A 13350-nucleotide genomic window follows, 5' to 3' on the forward strand; every position below is an offset into this window, starting at 1 on the left:
GGATCGCGTTAAATGTACTTGCCTGACTTTCCTTAACAGACACATTATCTGATTTTAGGAGTTCTTTCATTCAATTTAGAAGTCCCCCTTGGGTGTGAGGAGGAGGAGGGCAACGCCAATACAATCCATTTGGTTTTATCAACTGAGATGATGACGAAAATTGGCCGTCGTGAAGACTCTCTAACTAGACTCTGCAAGTATTAGCCCCTTTTCAGAACGAACCGACGACTTACAGTCTAACGGTCGAAACGTTAGCTTTGGGAACTCTTTACCGTGACTAATTTAAATTATCGACTCAGTTGATAAAACAAAATTATTTTTTAATACTCCCAGCCCACCCTCTTAACTGACGTAGCACCACAGTTTCTTTAAAAACTTACCTATTTTATTGAATAAAGTCCCGTGGAAAATAATTAAGAGTGCTAAACGTTTACATCTAATTGTGTTCACCGCGTAACAGTCAATAGCGAGGTTAAGATCCAAACGACAGGGCTTGTCTACGACGGCTGACTTGGTCGAGGGGGAATGGAGAGAGGTCGCCGTTGCAATGGCAGGAATATTATTGCACAGACGTCAATGTGGTAATTATGTCATGAGAAAGGCATCTCAAAATTTCCATTGTTTTTTCCCACCATCCCCTCCCCCGCACCTTATTGCTGGTGTGTACCTCACAAACTTATTACTAGAGTTTGACACGCGAACAGGGTTACAGTTACATAAGGCGCCGATTCGCGAACGAGAGGTCTTCAATTTTGACGAGACGGCTGAATTCGTATGTAAATTGATCATCCAGTTTCCAAATGCCATAGAGCAGCCCGTCATATTATAACGTGAGTCAACCATATCCCGGCACTTTGAGGTATAACCCGAAAGCGTTATCATGGAAGTAGCTCACAGAACGGGAATGTTATCTCGAGGGGAGGGAATTTCGGCAGGGGCGTGCCGCCTGGTCCTCCAAAGCTGACCCTATGTTAGACCAAAAGTTATTATTTTACACACCCACTTTAGAACTGACCCCTCAAATCCATTCCCGTTTTCATACCTGCTCTCCTCTAGTTTTGTAGTAGGGAAATGGAGATGAGGTTAAGAGTTTGGTACCGGGGTGAAGAGTTGGTTAAGTCTATCCGAAAAAATATCCCGGTTATTTCCCTTTCTCTTGTATTCATTTTAACTTGATAAATAAAACACAATACTCATACTCTGAGATCACAATAACGGATATCTTTTCCCGGCCGTTTACAGACAAAACGGCACAAAACGAGTTACCCTCCCCCTCCCCTTAGTCGTAAACAGTCGCTTTCCAAAACTTCTTATGCTTCCAGCTTAACTCTAGTCTCCGAAGAAAATATTTTTAAGAATCATTCCGTGCCACGCCTACGCTAATAGCAAAAACAGATCGCAGACATCAGCAAGGTTCTCATGGTGGGTCTAAATATAAAATGCTGCTATTACAAATCGATTAACCAGCTAAAGAAAGTCGTCTCATCTGCCAGCTACAGGGCTCTGCAGAATCAACAAAATATTGCGCAAAATTTATTTCCCCTTTGCTGGACGTTGCATTAAGTATAGCGGTATTTCACGAGCCCTGATTTTAAAATTGAGCTTCCTATGCGTGCTAAGCGGTCGGCCTGGCTTAGATCTTGCTGTCTCCGGCGCGGAGATTGCCTCACCTTAACATCGGCCGCGGCATCCGAAAGCAACTTTCCGTCAACATTTCCGGCTTCGATTTAGCGAGCTCTTGCAAGAATACTAGCACTTTGAAGATTGTTATTGAAAAATTCCTAATCGTTTATAATCGCTGAAGGAAACGAAGCTAAGGAGAAAATAAAGAACTGTTTTTTCTATACAGCAACATTTGAAAAATCTTGGTCTTGAGAACCAGAAAACCTTTGCAAGCTTAATTTGAGGCATCGTTCATATCAAAACCTTTACATTATATTCCTTACTCCGATCCGAACTAAGATAGATCTTACGCTACGAAATGCGAATTTCCCGTTCCATCATGTCTTATTAATCATTGTCATAGAAAAGTTTGGGGTTACAACAAATATCCTAAGCTTGAGATACTTCGTTATCTACCTCTCGTAAATCCGGGACAGCAGCTCTCGCGATCTGTTATAGACAGCTCTCTTTAAAAGTCTGACAAAAATCCGAGGTAAGTTACTCCTTTACTTGAGAATTTCTCACCCCTTTTTTTCTGACTGAGGGAAAGAGTTGTTTATTTCGTATGGAATCCGACGAGCCTAGGATAGAGCTAGTCATGGCTAAACAAAAAACATGATCAGATCTGATTCCAGACGTTACCATTTCGAAGGCAAGTTTAAATTTGTCCACGTCAACTCAGCGAGCTCATTTGATTACTGAGTCATGCTTTTGACCTGATCCCCTGGTAGCCTTACATAAGTAACTCTGCAAACTTTACTCAAGGAACTGATATCCTTTCGCCTCAACTGACAATCAAATAGTAGTATTTTCGTCACTGCTGTGTTTCCTGCGCAACAGATGTGACCAGAAGGGAACAATATACTTAGAATAAAACATTTTAAACAATTCTCGGAACTGTGAGCGCCACTATTTGATTACAAAAGAGTCTGACCATAAGAATTAATAGAAGCAATATGACGGATTAAGCAAGATTGCATCGAGACAGGACGTTTCTCAACCGAAGGAAAAGGAACACATCATTGCCTTTTCAATATATATACTTGTTTTGCGAATAGCATTGTGCTGAAATCTTTCAAAAACTATCCAGTAACCTTGACATGCTGTGGCTTTTTTCTGCACATATATAAAGAACAAGCAAGGAGCGTTTGACATTCTTCACTTGATGCAGTCGGCAAAAGATTGCGCTTAGCTTCAGTTTTCATAACAATGCACAGAAGTAATCTCAGAAGATCTTCTCCTACGTTTCCTTCTCTTTACAACAAAAGGCTCCCCAGTTAGCTGAGCAAACGACTGCATGAGTGCTGAGCCCACTAAGCTTCATTCGGTTTTCTATCTGTGACGTTTGTATTACTGTCTGAGGTCGAGTGTGGCTCCTCTCGCAGCCGATCAGAACCTTTGAAGAACAAAGGGTTGTATACAGTTGAACCTCTTGCCCTAATAAACAGACAAAGACAGAAAGCTAAGTTAAAATAGTAAATGCTTAACTCCTGGTAAAGCCAAACTCGTTTCATTCAACCCCTTTTGAGGGTTACAACAAGCAGCCGAGTGCACTGGAATGTGCATCAGTACCAAAGATGGCAAACAATAGCGATCGATTCCGAAGGGTTTTCTCATGGTTCTCCAATATTCCTCCCTGCAAATTGAAAATCTCTCCAAACCCAAATTTTACTTGGAGAACAGATGACACGAAAAGCTCCTTCGTGATGGTGCCACTGCTAAAATCCAAAACATATTTCATGCCATGTCTACTCTGAATCAAAATTGTACAAACTCTAATCAGTTCACCACTTATTTGTTACGGCAGTTGAACGATAAATTGTTATACCAAAGTCGCCATTCGTGTGACAAATTAAAACTTTGGTAAGTTTCAGCCCAGCCAGTTTATATAATTCAGACTCGGTACAAACCAACAACAAGAATAAATCAATTAATCTCAGCCTTAAACTATAGTTTAAGGTTATCACTCAGAGTCAACCATTCAGCTGCAAGCGAGGCGTAATTTTGCATCACTTTCTATGATTCCTGAGACGGACTCAGTGAAAAAGGATATTTATGGCTCAATCTAAATGGCAAAAGTTTTCCAAATGCGTGAAAAATAAATAATTACTGACCCTCATAAAATCCTATTGTTCTCTCTCAGCATTATATCGGCGATTTCAGCCTGAGAAAGTATTCATATTCAGTCTAACTATCGACGGATCTGTGAGTTCTCCCTCTAATCTTAGGAATATCACACACTGTGATCAAATAAAATGGACAAACTTTGGCGTCCAAATAAATTGGTACATGGCATTACAAATTGCGTTATAGGCTCACTCTTTTCCAAGACTCTGCAGACACAACACTGGGGAATCTTCACAGCTGCCTGTTTGTTTCGTGCACCCTAAAAGAAACATGGATAATTTACCTCTTATCTCAGTTTCGGTACTTGACCATCAATCCAAATATTTGCATTGCTTTTTAGGACTTGTCCCTGATTTCTTCGTACGTTTGCTTTGCACTTTCAAACAAGAAGTTCTAGCGAACCGTATTCCACTACAAACAATACTTCTATTTAGGCGCTTCCCGTAGAATCTAAACGCAGCTCGAGTAATTGTATTTTTTGTAAATTCTTCGCCTGAAAGTGAGATTTATAAGTTTTGTTTGTAAATAAAACATGTCATCGAATGAAACCTTAACAAAATATTTTTATTCGACCATCTTATCCACGTAAAAGTTTTCATAAATGATGTATGGGTGTCAAGTCGGATTTCGTGTAAACCAAGTGTCAAGTGCTCTTAATACGTCGGCGAGGTTGTTGAAACACGGAGAATTCTGCTCCACATAAGGAACACATTAGATACAAAGGAATATTTTAATTAGTTCGGATAGGGAAGGCGGCGTGAAGCAATATGCATAGACTCTAACAGTGCGGCTTGTTGAAACTCAGGCTTAAGATCGCTATCAACTTATGAGGGGCCGATGAAATCCAATCTAGTGGCGATTAAAAGATTTTACCACATGCCATTTGCTTTTAATTAAAACTGGAAAAGTTGAAAAGCAATTAGATAAGAATTCTGTCAAGATTTTACGAGCTTTCCGCCCAGAAATTGAGTCTGGTTTTCCGAAGGGTGGTCTGAAATGTAAGGATTGCTTGCCAAACGCACGAGTTTGTGTCGTTACAGTAATTCTCTCATTGCTTCATTTAGTTTCTGTCCACACAATAAATCCGTTGTTTGTCTGACCTACTATCAACGAGGCCATTTTCCAAAGGAAACAGCACTTAGAAGCCACTTGGCGGTCAGAAGTTTGTCAAACATACTTACAAAAATTTAAACAGAGCTACAAAATAAAATCCCCCAAATATTTGTGATGATCGCCACGTTCAAGTTACCAAGAAAGGAGGTTTTTGAATTCACGTGTGTACCCTTAGAAAACTTTTTACGCAAATTTCGCGACCGTGGTCCGACGTGAGCTACAAAGTTGTGTGAAAAGAACATCTTTATTATTGGACACTTTCTGATTGCAAAATAAATGCTACATTATGTACATTTGACCAGCTTATTTAATTTTTTTAACTGGAATCTCAAGAAAAAGTCAAAACTCCAACCTAAATTATATAATGAAATCTCAAAGACAGCATTACAGCGGATTTGTTGACACCAGTGTGAGGTCTTACTTCGGCTTGAACCACGTATGACTGTCTTTTTTACACGCCCCCTCAGGAAAAACCACTCGTGGAATAAAAACCGTCCACCGGGTTCGTCTACATAGCACGTTTAAACGCGCGCACAAAATCTAACTATGTCAATCCGTTGTTTTTCTTTTACCTCTGATAAATAAAACTAACATGTACGAATAAAAAACGCATTAGCACCGAGTAAATGAATGATTCAGTGATGCGACAGCAGAACAGAAGAGTTGTACCACCGTTAATGCGTAAAACAGCTGAAAAGTTCGCGGCACATTAAAGAGAGAGCCAAAGGAAAGAAATATTATCAGATTATACCGGGTGTTTGTTTTGATTGTCGCTTGAGAGTTCGAGACAAGCCGACGAAAATAAGGACACAAACTCACCTTCAAGACAATGAAAATTTTATCCTAGCTGAAGCCCTTTTTTTCCATGGAACTACAGTGAGGCAAGCTACAATTCCAAAATATTCCCTGCGAGGAATGCTGTAGGTTACATTTCTATTAGTACTGCAGCGACAGACAATGACTCGTATCGATTACACATTCAAAAGTAGCGGCCCGATATCACTTTCGACCCAAGCAGCGACTGCGCGATAAATGTGCTTCTGAACGCGCTTGATGCAAATCGTGTTTGTCTGGCGAGCTCGAGGAACTGACCAGGAATAGCCAAAGGGACAACTTCATATGATGTACCCACGAGGATTCAACTACAACAGGCCTCCGTACCCTGTTGCGCCACACGAAACACACAATCCGCCACCGTTGTCGCACCCTCCGTGTGTGTATGGTCCCCCTTCTCGTTTCTCCTATAACGCATATCCAACAGTATCTAGCTATCAGCCCAGCAGTTCAGCCTCCTATAGTCACATCCCACCGCAGCTCACGCACTATGCAGACCCAAGATACATGGAGATGAGTCCCAGAGAGGAAGCCCCAGTGTTGCACCATCTTCCACAGCAGCCAAGCACGTTGGATCCTCGTCCGGAACACCCGCATCAAGTCATGGAGGGTTCTGCACAGTTACTGCCGAGCTCTGAGCAAGGTAATCAGTTCATATGATGCTTTCATCAATGTTTTTTAAAGATCACACCTTCTTAAGTGTTATTATTGCGATTCAAGTATTTATCACGTTGAGTGGCACCTACTTCAGATGTGTTTGTACGTTCATTAACTTGCAAATCGTATCATAACTGCGAGCACTTCGATTCGGTCGTCGCTGAAAAACTGTCAACAGTTCGTAGCCGGATTCTCCATATCTTTCTCAATGTATCCCTGGATAACAAAATGATTCAATCTCCTCTGTAACTCAGCTCTTGACCACAAGCGTAAATATCAGCACTTAAAGGAAATGTGCTATGTACTTTTAGATAAGAATGAGTTGATCCCTATTTGGTGCTTGGTGAAGTTTATATTAAAACTTTGGTTGAACTAGATATGGTGTAGAAATGAATGTCTTGCTTTTCAGGGAAAATCTAAGAAATGCAATCCTGTGCGAAAGTATTTCATTCCTTTCTTCATGTATCTATAAAGATTATTAGAAAATACTGCCATAGGAGGAATATGCAACAAAGTTGAGCAAATTTATTTAAAGAATGTCTTTAGGGTTGGTATCTTCTAAATCTTCTCCCACCATTTAGTGTCAAGTGCTTCTCCCTCGACTTACTTGTGTAAAAATGAAACTGCTCACTATCAGTGATATATGCTATCACTCATTGATCTTGGAATCTGTCTTCAAACTGGTTGTTACTTAGTTTGTTTAAAGAATCTTTGAAGATAAGTGCGAAAGAACATCAACATATGACCAAGCTATGGGGCTGGATCTTCAAGTCCCGTGTGCATCTCGATTGCCACGACTTTATAAACTGACAAATTGAACTAAAGATCATTTATGATAAAATGGAGATTTTGGCTCCATCGATATCTACTTCCAAGGTCTTTGGGATATTCCCTTTGACTATTTTTTAAGCAAGACACTTGAGGTTTTTGTTAGTCATTTCCCAATAACAAGGAGAAGCGTTTTGAGATAAGGATGAATTTTGGCAAAATTAACATTTTAATTAGCTTTAGTCGTTAAGCTCTAAAACGACGTCATTAAGGTAACAAAAAACACTTTGGTTGGGAGAAAATGCACCGGAATTTCTGAAGAGATAATAGATTCACCAAACTTAGGAGCTAATGTGGAGGTGCACCGTATCTTGGGTTTTGATCAGTTTCGGGGTAACTCAGCTCGTAAGAGCGTGGATTTTTTTATTTCGACTTTTTCGCTTACTCATTGTCGCTGTTGCCATTGGTTTTTGCCGAATTATCCAATGTTTCTACATAATTAACTATCCTCTTTTAACCCCCTGTTGTGAGTTTAATTCAGTAAGATTGATCTTGTTCACAAAGGTGTCATTTAGAAGAGGGTGGTGATTAGAGCTCTAGTTGGAGAGTTGTTGAAGATGAGATTGTAAAGGATTAAAGAGTACTAAATAGATAAGCATTTGGTAAGTAGGTTTTGGGTCCTTTGGCAGGTTAGTGTAATAACTCTCCTTCCTCTGATTCTCGTGTCTTAACCGCAATAACCCACACAAAGCTTGCGCTAATAGCAAACAAGATGATTACATAGTTGTGGTCTCCACAGCGGTGTTTGGAATCCTAAACTACTGACAAGCTTTGCGGATGAAATCTTTGGCCGCGACCAACAAGTCGTAAATCTGGACTAACAAGTTACAAATAGAGAAAAACTTTGGTGTGCGTATACAGTTGTACTCGTAGAATTACGTTCCTCCATTATTAAAACCATATTTTGTTTCGAGTGCAGATGAAGGAAAGAAGGTGCATGATTCCTTCGCTCCTGTTACGTCTTTATTTACGACACAAATTTGAGTATTCTCGATCGATTAAATCTCTGTCATTAAAGCCGCGGGTGAGGAGTAGTTAAACTTGTCCTACAAGTTTCAAGAAGACCTCGGTTTGTATCGTGGAAATATGTTTTTTCATTCATCACTGACCGCTTTCGTTCTGCAATTCTTACAAGGAGGTAGTAAGAGAGTTCTCTCTTCTCAGCTATCCTCTTATTTCAACAAAAATGTTTATCAATTCATCAGATAACAATTTTTTAGAGAGAATCGTTACTATATTAATGTTGAATTCTCTTCACAAACCGATTTGTGTTAATCACAATTTTAACTTGTTGCCTCTACTTTTCGAAATCGTGAAAGAAACTAGACACAGCAATTACTACATTTACTACAGGCTATTTTTCAACCAACACACCGTTTTTTGCTGACACAAACAGAATTAAATGATAAAAGCATTTTTGATCTCGCACAAGTAATTTTGTAAATGTCGTCTCCACAGCCAAATTTTGTGAACGTGACCACAGTGATTCATAAAACTATAATTAGCACAATTTTCCTTCAGCATCATTTGCAAAACTCACATGGCAAGATATTTTACTTGTTTCTATGGTTCATGATGCCAACATTTCAATGCATGATTCTGGCAGTGAGGATAGCGGCAGCAATTGGAGATCCAAAACTGAGCCGCACACCTCAAAGAGGCTGAAGAACAGACGCTTTGTTCCAAAGGAAAATTTAAATAAAAGCAATCTCCAACTACTAAGAATTTGTTCCTATAAGTCAGTTCAATACATTATGGAGGTTTATTCTCGACGCTAATTAATCAGATGGGGATAAATTCATAAAATTTTCCCAGGTTTTAGACCTGATTCTCCGAAATGGAAACATATCACTAATACCATTGCACGAGCTTACCGAAAGGGAGTGTTCCGCAAAAACTGCGCCAGAAGGTCAAAGAGTGCTAGGCGATAGCCTCTTCGGTAAGAAATAAAGACAACCTTAATATTTTCCTCCCTCTTACCGAGGGGCTTCATTAATCACCATAGTGAAAAGCAGAAATTCATGGAGCTTCTGTTAAACCTTAGTGAGTCTGAACTTGCCCCCTTTCAAGAAAACACATACTCATTATGGTAAACTGGTCACTTGTCGAAATACTTGGTTTCTCGGTTCCAATAATTTTTGTAGGGATCCATTGCTTCTATGGTGAGGCCGACGAAATTACACCTAAATGAGAAAGTGGGGTTTTTCTACGTAATGCGCCCAACGACATCTCAGGGCAGTAAGGATAACAAGGCGTAGTTGCATTCTTCAGGAAAAGGTCACGAATCGAGCGTACTTTGTACTTTAGTTACTCACTTCCTGAACCCTTCAGTTTTAAATCATTCCATTTCCTTGCCTCGTTCTTCTAAAAACCCTCTTTTTGCTCAAAGAGGACTGCGACTCGAAGTGAGTTCCCGAACTGAAGAAATTTTTGAGTATTTAGCATTCTACTATTTTCAAAGTTGGCAGCGAGAGCGTAGTTGTAAAGAGCCCTTCGTCCAATACAATAGAAGAGCTACAAATTTCCAGTTCTCTCCAGTAGTTTATCAGCTCTTGTTTCAAGAGAAAAGCTTTGATATAACTGAGAATGAAGAGGATTTTAGTCTTGATGAAGATAAAAAAAAAAAAAGAAAGAAGAAGAGAGGTCGTGAAGGATGCATTGTGACTAAATGGCTCGAAGTTTGGTACAAACTTAGATCAGTCTTGCTCTATTAAGAATGCTTGTTACAGAGCTCACAACCTGACCATAAATTCAAATTTTGTTCTTCTTTTACAAAGACTCTCATCATTGAAGCTATTCTAATAGCTAGCTGGAAGATCTCAGCCAAGTTCATCTGAGCTTGTTAGGGAAGATCTCCCTGTAGTCAGTAAGTTATTCTTAATAGAAGGATTTAAATTCTTCTGGCGTATTCTCTTCGTCCGGGACGTAACAGTGTTTACTTAATTGAAGAGTTAATTTCAGAAGATTACATTCTAAATTTCCTGTGCTGTCTTCTTTTCAACAGCAAAGGCCGGAAAAACCACCGGAAAGAAAAGGAAAGAAAGAACAGCTTTCACTAAACATCAAATACAAGAACTGGAAAATGAATTTCAGAGGAATAATTACTTAACCAGGCTCAGACGATACGAGATCGCGGTGAGTTTGGACTTGACAGAAAGACAAGTTAAGGTCTGGTTTCAAAATCGTAGAATGAAGTGGAAGAGGGTGAAAGGAAAACGGTTGGAAAAGAAAACTCCGGTATCAAAAAGATTGAGCACAAGTTCAGACGAAGAGAAACCGATAATGTAAATAAAAAAAAGTTATGCACTTTTTTAACATTTAGACTCCCAGAACCGGTTATGAGACGTTTCATATGAAGGAAAAAACGTAGGTCTGTGTAAAGAAGGTATATAAGAAAAAGCTCAGAGTCTTCGCCCTGACACTACTTTTGAAGTCGAACATGATCGGAAATTAAATTGTTCTGATCTGCAAACGGAACAATTAAGTCCGTAGCTTAGTGTCTCCCATTGAAAAATTGCTATCGTTGTGTTCTTTCATAAAGCGTTTATTTTGGAACTTGATAGGCTGATAACCACAATTTGAAAATTATAACAGAAAGAGTTATATAAATATTCGCGTAAACTTTTTCAGTTTTTATTTTTCCACTTTTCATCGTAGCTTCATCTGTTCTTTCGACGGTTTTGCAGAGTTCCACGAAATCATTCATTGAGCTGGTCTTGAAATATTGTATGTGATACAATCATGAATCTGTTCTCTCGAAATTTAAGTATGGATCAGTCATTAAATCTCAAGTTAACTAAAACAGGTCATATGGATTGTCTTGTTGAGTAAGTTCGATGAAATGCCAACAAAATGACACGTCTGGACTCTATGCTTGTGTTCCACATCCGTTCGGGCCTTACCTATATGAAAAGCTATGAAAAGTGGATTGTAGATAACTTAAGGCCTCACGTTCTTATTAAAGAGAAGTTTGAAAAGTGCTTTTCAAGCCAATTTCTTTTACGCGAAAATTTTGGGGGTGTCTCTGGCAGAAGATATCTTGTCTATTTATTCGGTGTTCGAGGAAGATTTTAACAACGTATTTGCAAAAGCAGAACGAAAAGGGTCAGGACGCGCTTTGATTTCGCACGCTTCAAGAAGGCAAATGCGTCAGTGGAGCTGCAAAATATCTGCTAAGATATTAGATAAGTGACTGTGAAACAATCGGATCCATTTATAGTTTGGGCAACATCCTACATCAATCGAAATCATTGAAACAACAAGCTGGAAGATTAGTTCCTTTTATCAATTCGTTCTTAAAAGAAAAAGACACATGTACGAAGGGAGAATCAGTTTGGCAAACATATAATGTCAACTAATTCTCAATTTTCAATCCACGTACAGGAAATATCATGACCGCGATTTTTTAATGAAAGATCGAGACACCTATGAAAAGTTATTTGATGTTGCCACTCCTACCTCTTCCATAATTGCTTACTTGTATAGTGTGAGAAACAATTTTCCATCTTATTTGATAGATACATTTTCAAATGCAGTCTTGTCCACTTTACTAAATTCAGTAAGGTCTTTTTTAAAAAATATGTATTTATTTATCCTCATCACAAGAGTAACAACAACAAACGCCAGGATGTCTAATTACAATTAAAGATTGCATTCTATGATGTGGCTCTTACACGCTTAAGCAAAAAGAAAAAATAACAATTGCATCCAATAGTAATACAAAGAGATACACCAACAACAATGTTGAAGCTTTCGGGGGGTAAATAAACACGTTATAAAAAACACACTGTCCATATCCCAGTTTTCTTCACATTAGAGAAACGGACTAAATCCATATTGCTAGTTCAAGATTTAGCAGCGATAAGCTAAATCGTTTGCTCCATATTTTTGGAAAATGAGAATGATAGCACAATTATAACTCAGTGACCTCTCGAATCAGAGGGCCAGATGGTGTTTCAAAGATATCAATTTTCCGGCGAAGTAACCTATTGCAAGCCCATCAAGAATCTTCAATTTTACGAAGAATTAGTTGTGTTGCCAAAGAGATCTGTTCCCCATTGGACAGGTATCCAACTGTTGTCACATCATCTTCCGCGCAATCAGATGGAGGTTGCACCAAAACAAACATAACTAAGTACATGTATCGAAATATGTATTTACCTCATCACTCAATGTATTTTCGAAGACGACGCTGTTTGTATGGTATGGCAGAACTCCCAGAGACAGCCGAGTGAGGCAATGGATGCTTCAGCCCTAAGAGAACTTTCCAGTCTAGCCGATGTACTAAAAATAATAACATATTTTAAGAACCAGCTGTCAAAACCGGTCAAAACTGTCAATGTTAACAGAGGTTTTCAGCTTCAGAGGTCTCTCTAGGCTTTTAAAAAAAACATGAGCATGAGAATGGTGGATACAATTTAGGAATTGCTCGATCTGGGAAGACAGCACTTATTATTAATGAAATAATTCTCTTAATAAATCGACCAGTTTGACTTGCCATTTCTGACTAATACCAAATGAACAAATGGCTATTTTTTTCTAAGTTTTCTCCACGCTATGCTTTCTTTTTTGCTCGAGGAGTGAACCTGGCTTCATAAGCACGTCAACAAAAAAAAGTAATGATAAACACGCACGCACGCAAGCACACTTTCATCCTCCAGGGCAGTCCTGACCATACTCCCTTAGCTGGTGAAACTATTGTTGATAGAACTGAAATCATATTTCCGTTGCTGAAAGTTGTTGATCACGTACCAAATTCAAAGACTACAGCGTTTCTGATCAATCCAGTAACGAAAAACCGTTCGCATATTATACTCATGCTCGCCACAAATAGAGCAAGACTGGTTTTAACCCCAAAGATTTACTTGAAGATCTCTAAGCTCACCAGCTACGCCAAAAGAAAGTCAAATCAGTAAACGTGCTTTTTAAATCACATTAACAGAAGGGTCATCCGGAGTTTCTCGCAAAACTATAAACAAATAGGGACCTAAATGGAGAAGGAAAACCAGGTTGTATATCGTTCTGACTGACAGGGTGGCAAACCAGTCAAGACTACACCTCTTTGAAGAGTGGACACAAGGGAATCAATGTTTGTCTTATACTAGGCATACGGCAGTCTACTGGTTATCC

At 39.1% G+C, this 13350-nt stretch overlaps 1 protein-coding gene across 1 annotated transcript; it reads left to right on the forward strand.

Annotated features, from left to right (window-relative positions):
• Window positions 1-5956: 5956 nt before the first annotated feature.
• On the forward strand, window positions 5957-11226 carry LOC131780898 (homeobox protein Hox-B4). The gene is made up of 2 exons (XM_059097526.2): window positions 5957-6379; window positions 10226-11226. The coding sequence occupies exons 1-2, from the start codon at window positions 6022-6024 to the stop codon at window positions 10507-10509; spliced, it is 642 nt and encodes a 213-aa protein (XP_058953509.2). The 5' UTR covers window positions 5957-6021; the 3' UTR covers window positions 10510-11226.
• The last annotated feature ends 2124 nt before the right edge of the window (window positions 11227-13350 follow it).

The sequence above is a fragment of the Pocillopora verrucosa genome, chromosome 10 (genome assembly GCF_036669915.1).
Source record: "Pocillopora verrucosa isolate sample1 chromosome 10, ASM3666991v2, whole genome shotgun sequence".
Lineage (NCBI taxonomy): Eukaryota > Metazoa > Cnidaria > Anthozoa > Scleractinia > Pocilloporidae > Pocillopora > Pocillopora verrucosa.

Bases quoted from the DNA above. Each gene is read 5' to 3' on its own strand.
- LOC131780898 (XM_059097526.2), top strand. From the start codon at position 6,022: ATGATGTACCCACGAGGATTCAACTACAACAGGCCTCCGTACCCTGTT. The intron at 6,380-10,225 runs GTAATCAGTTCA...TCTTTTCAACAG, and splicing joins ACTGCCGAGCTCTGAGCAAG to CAAAGGCCGGAAAAACCACC.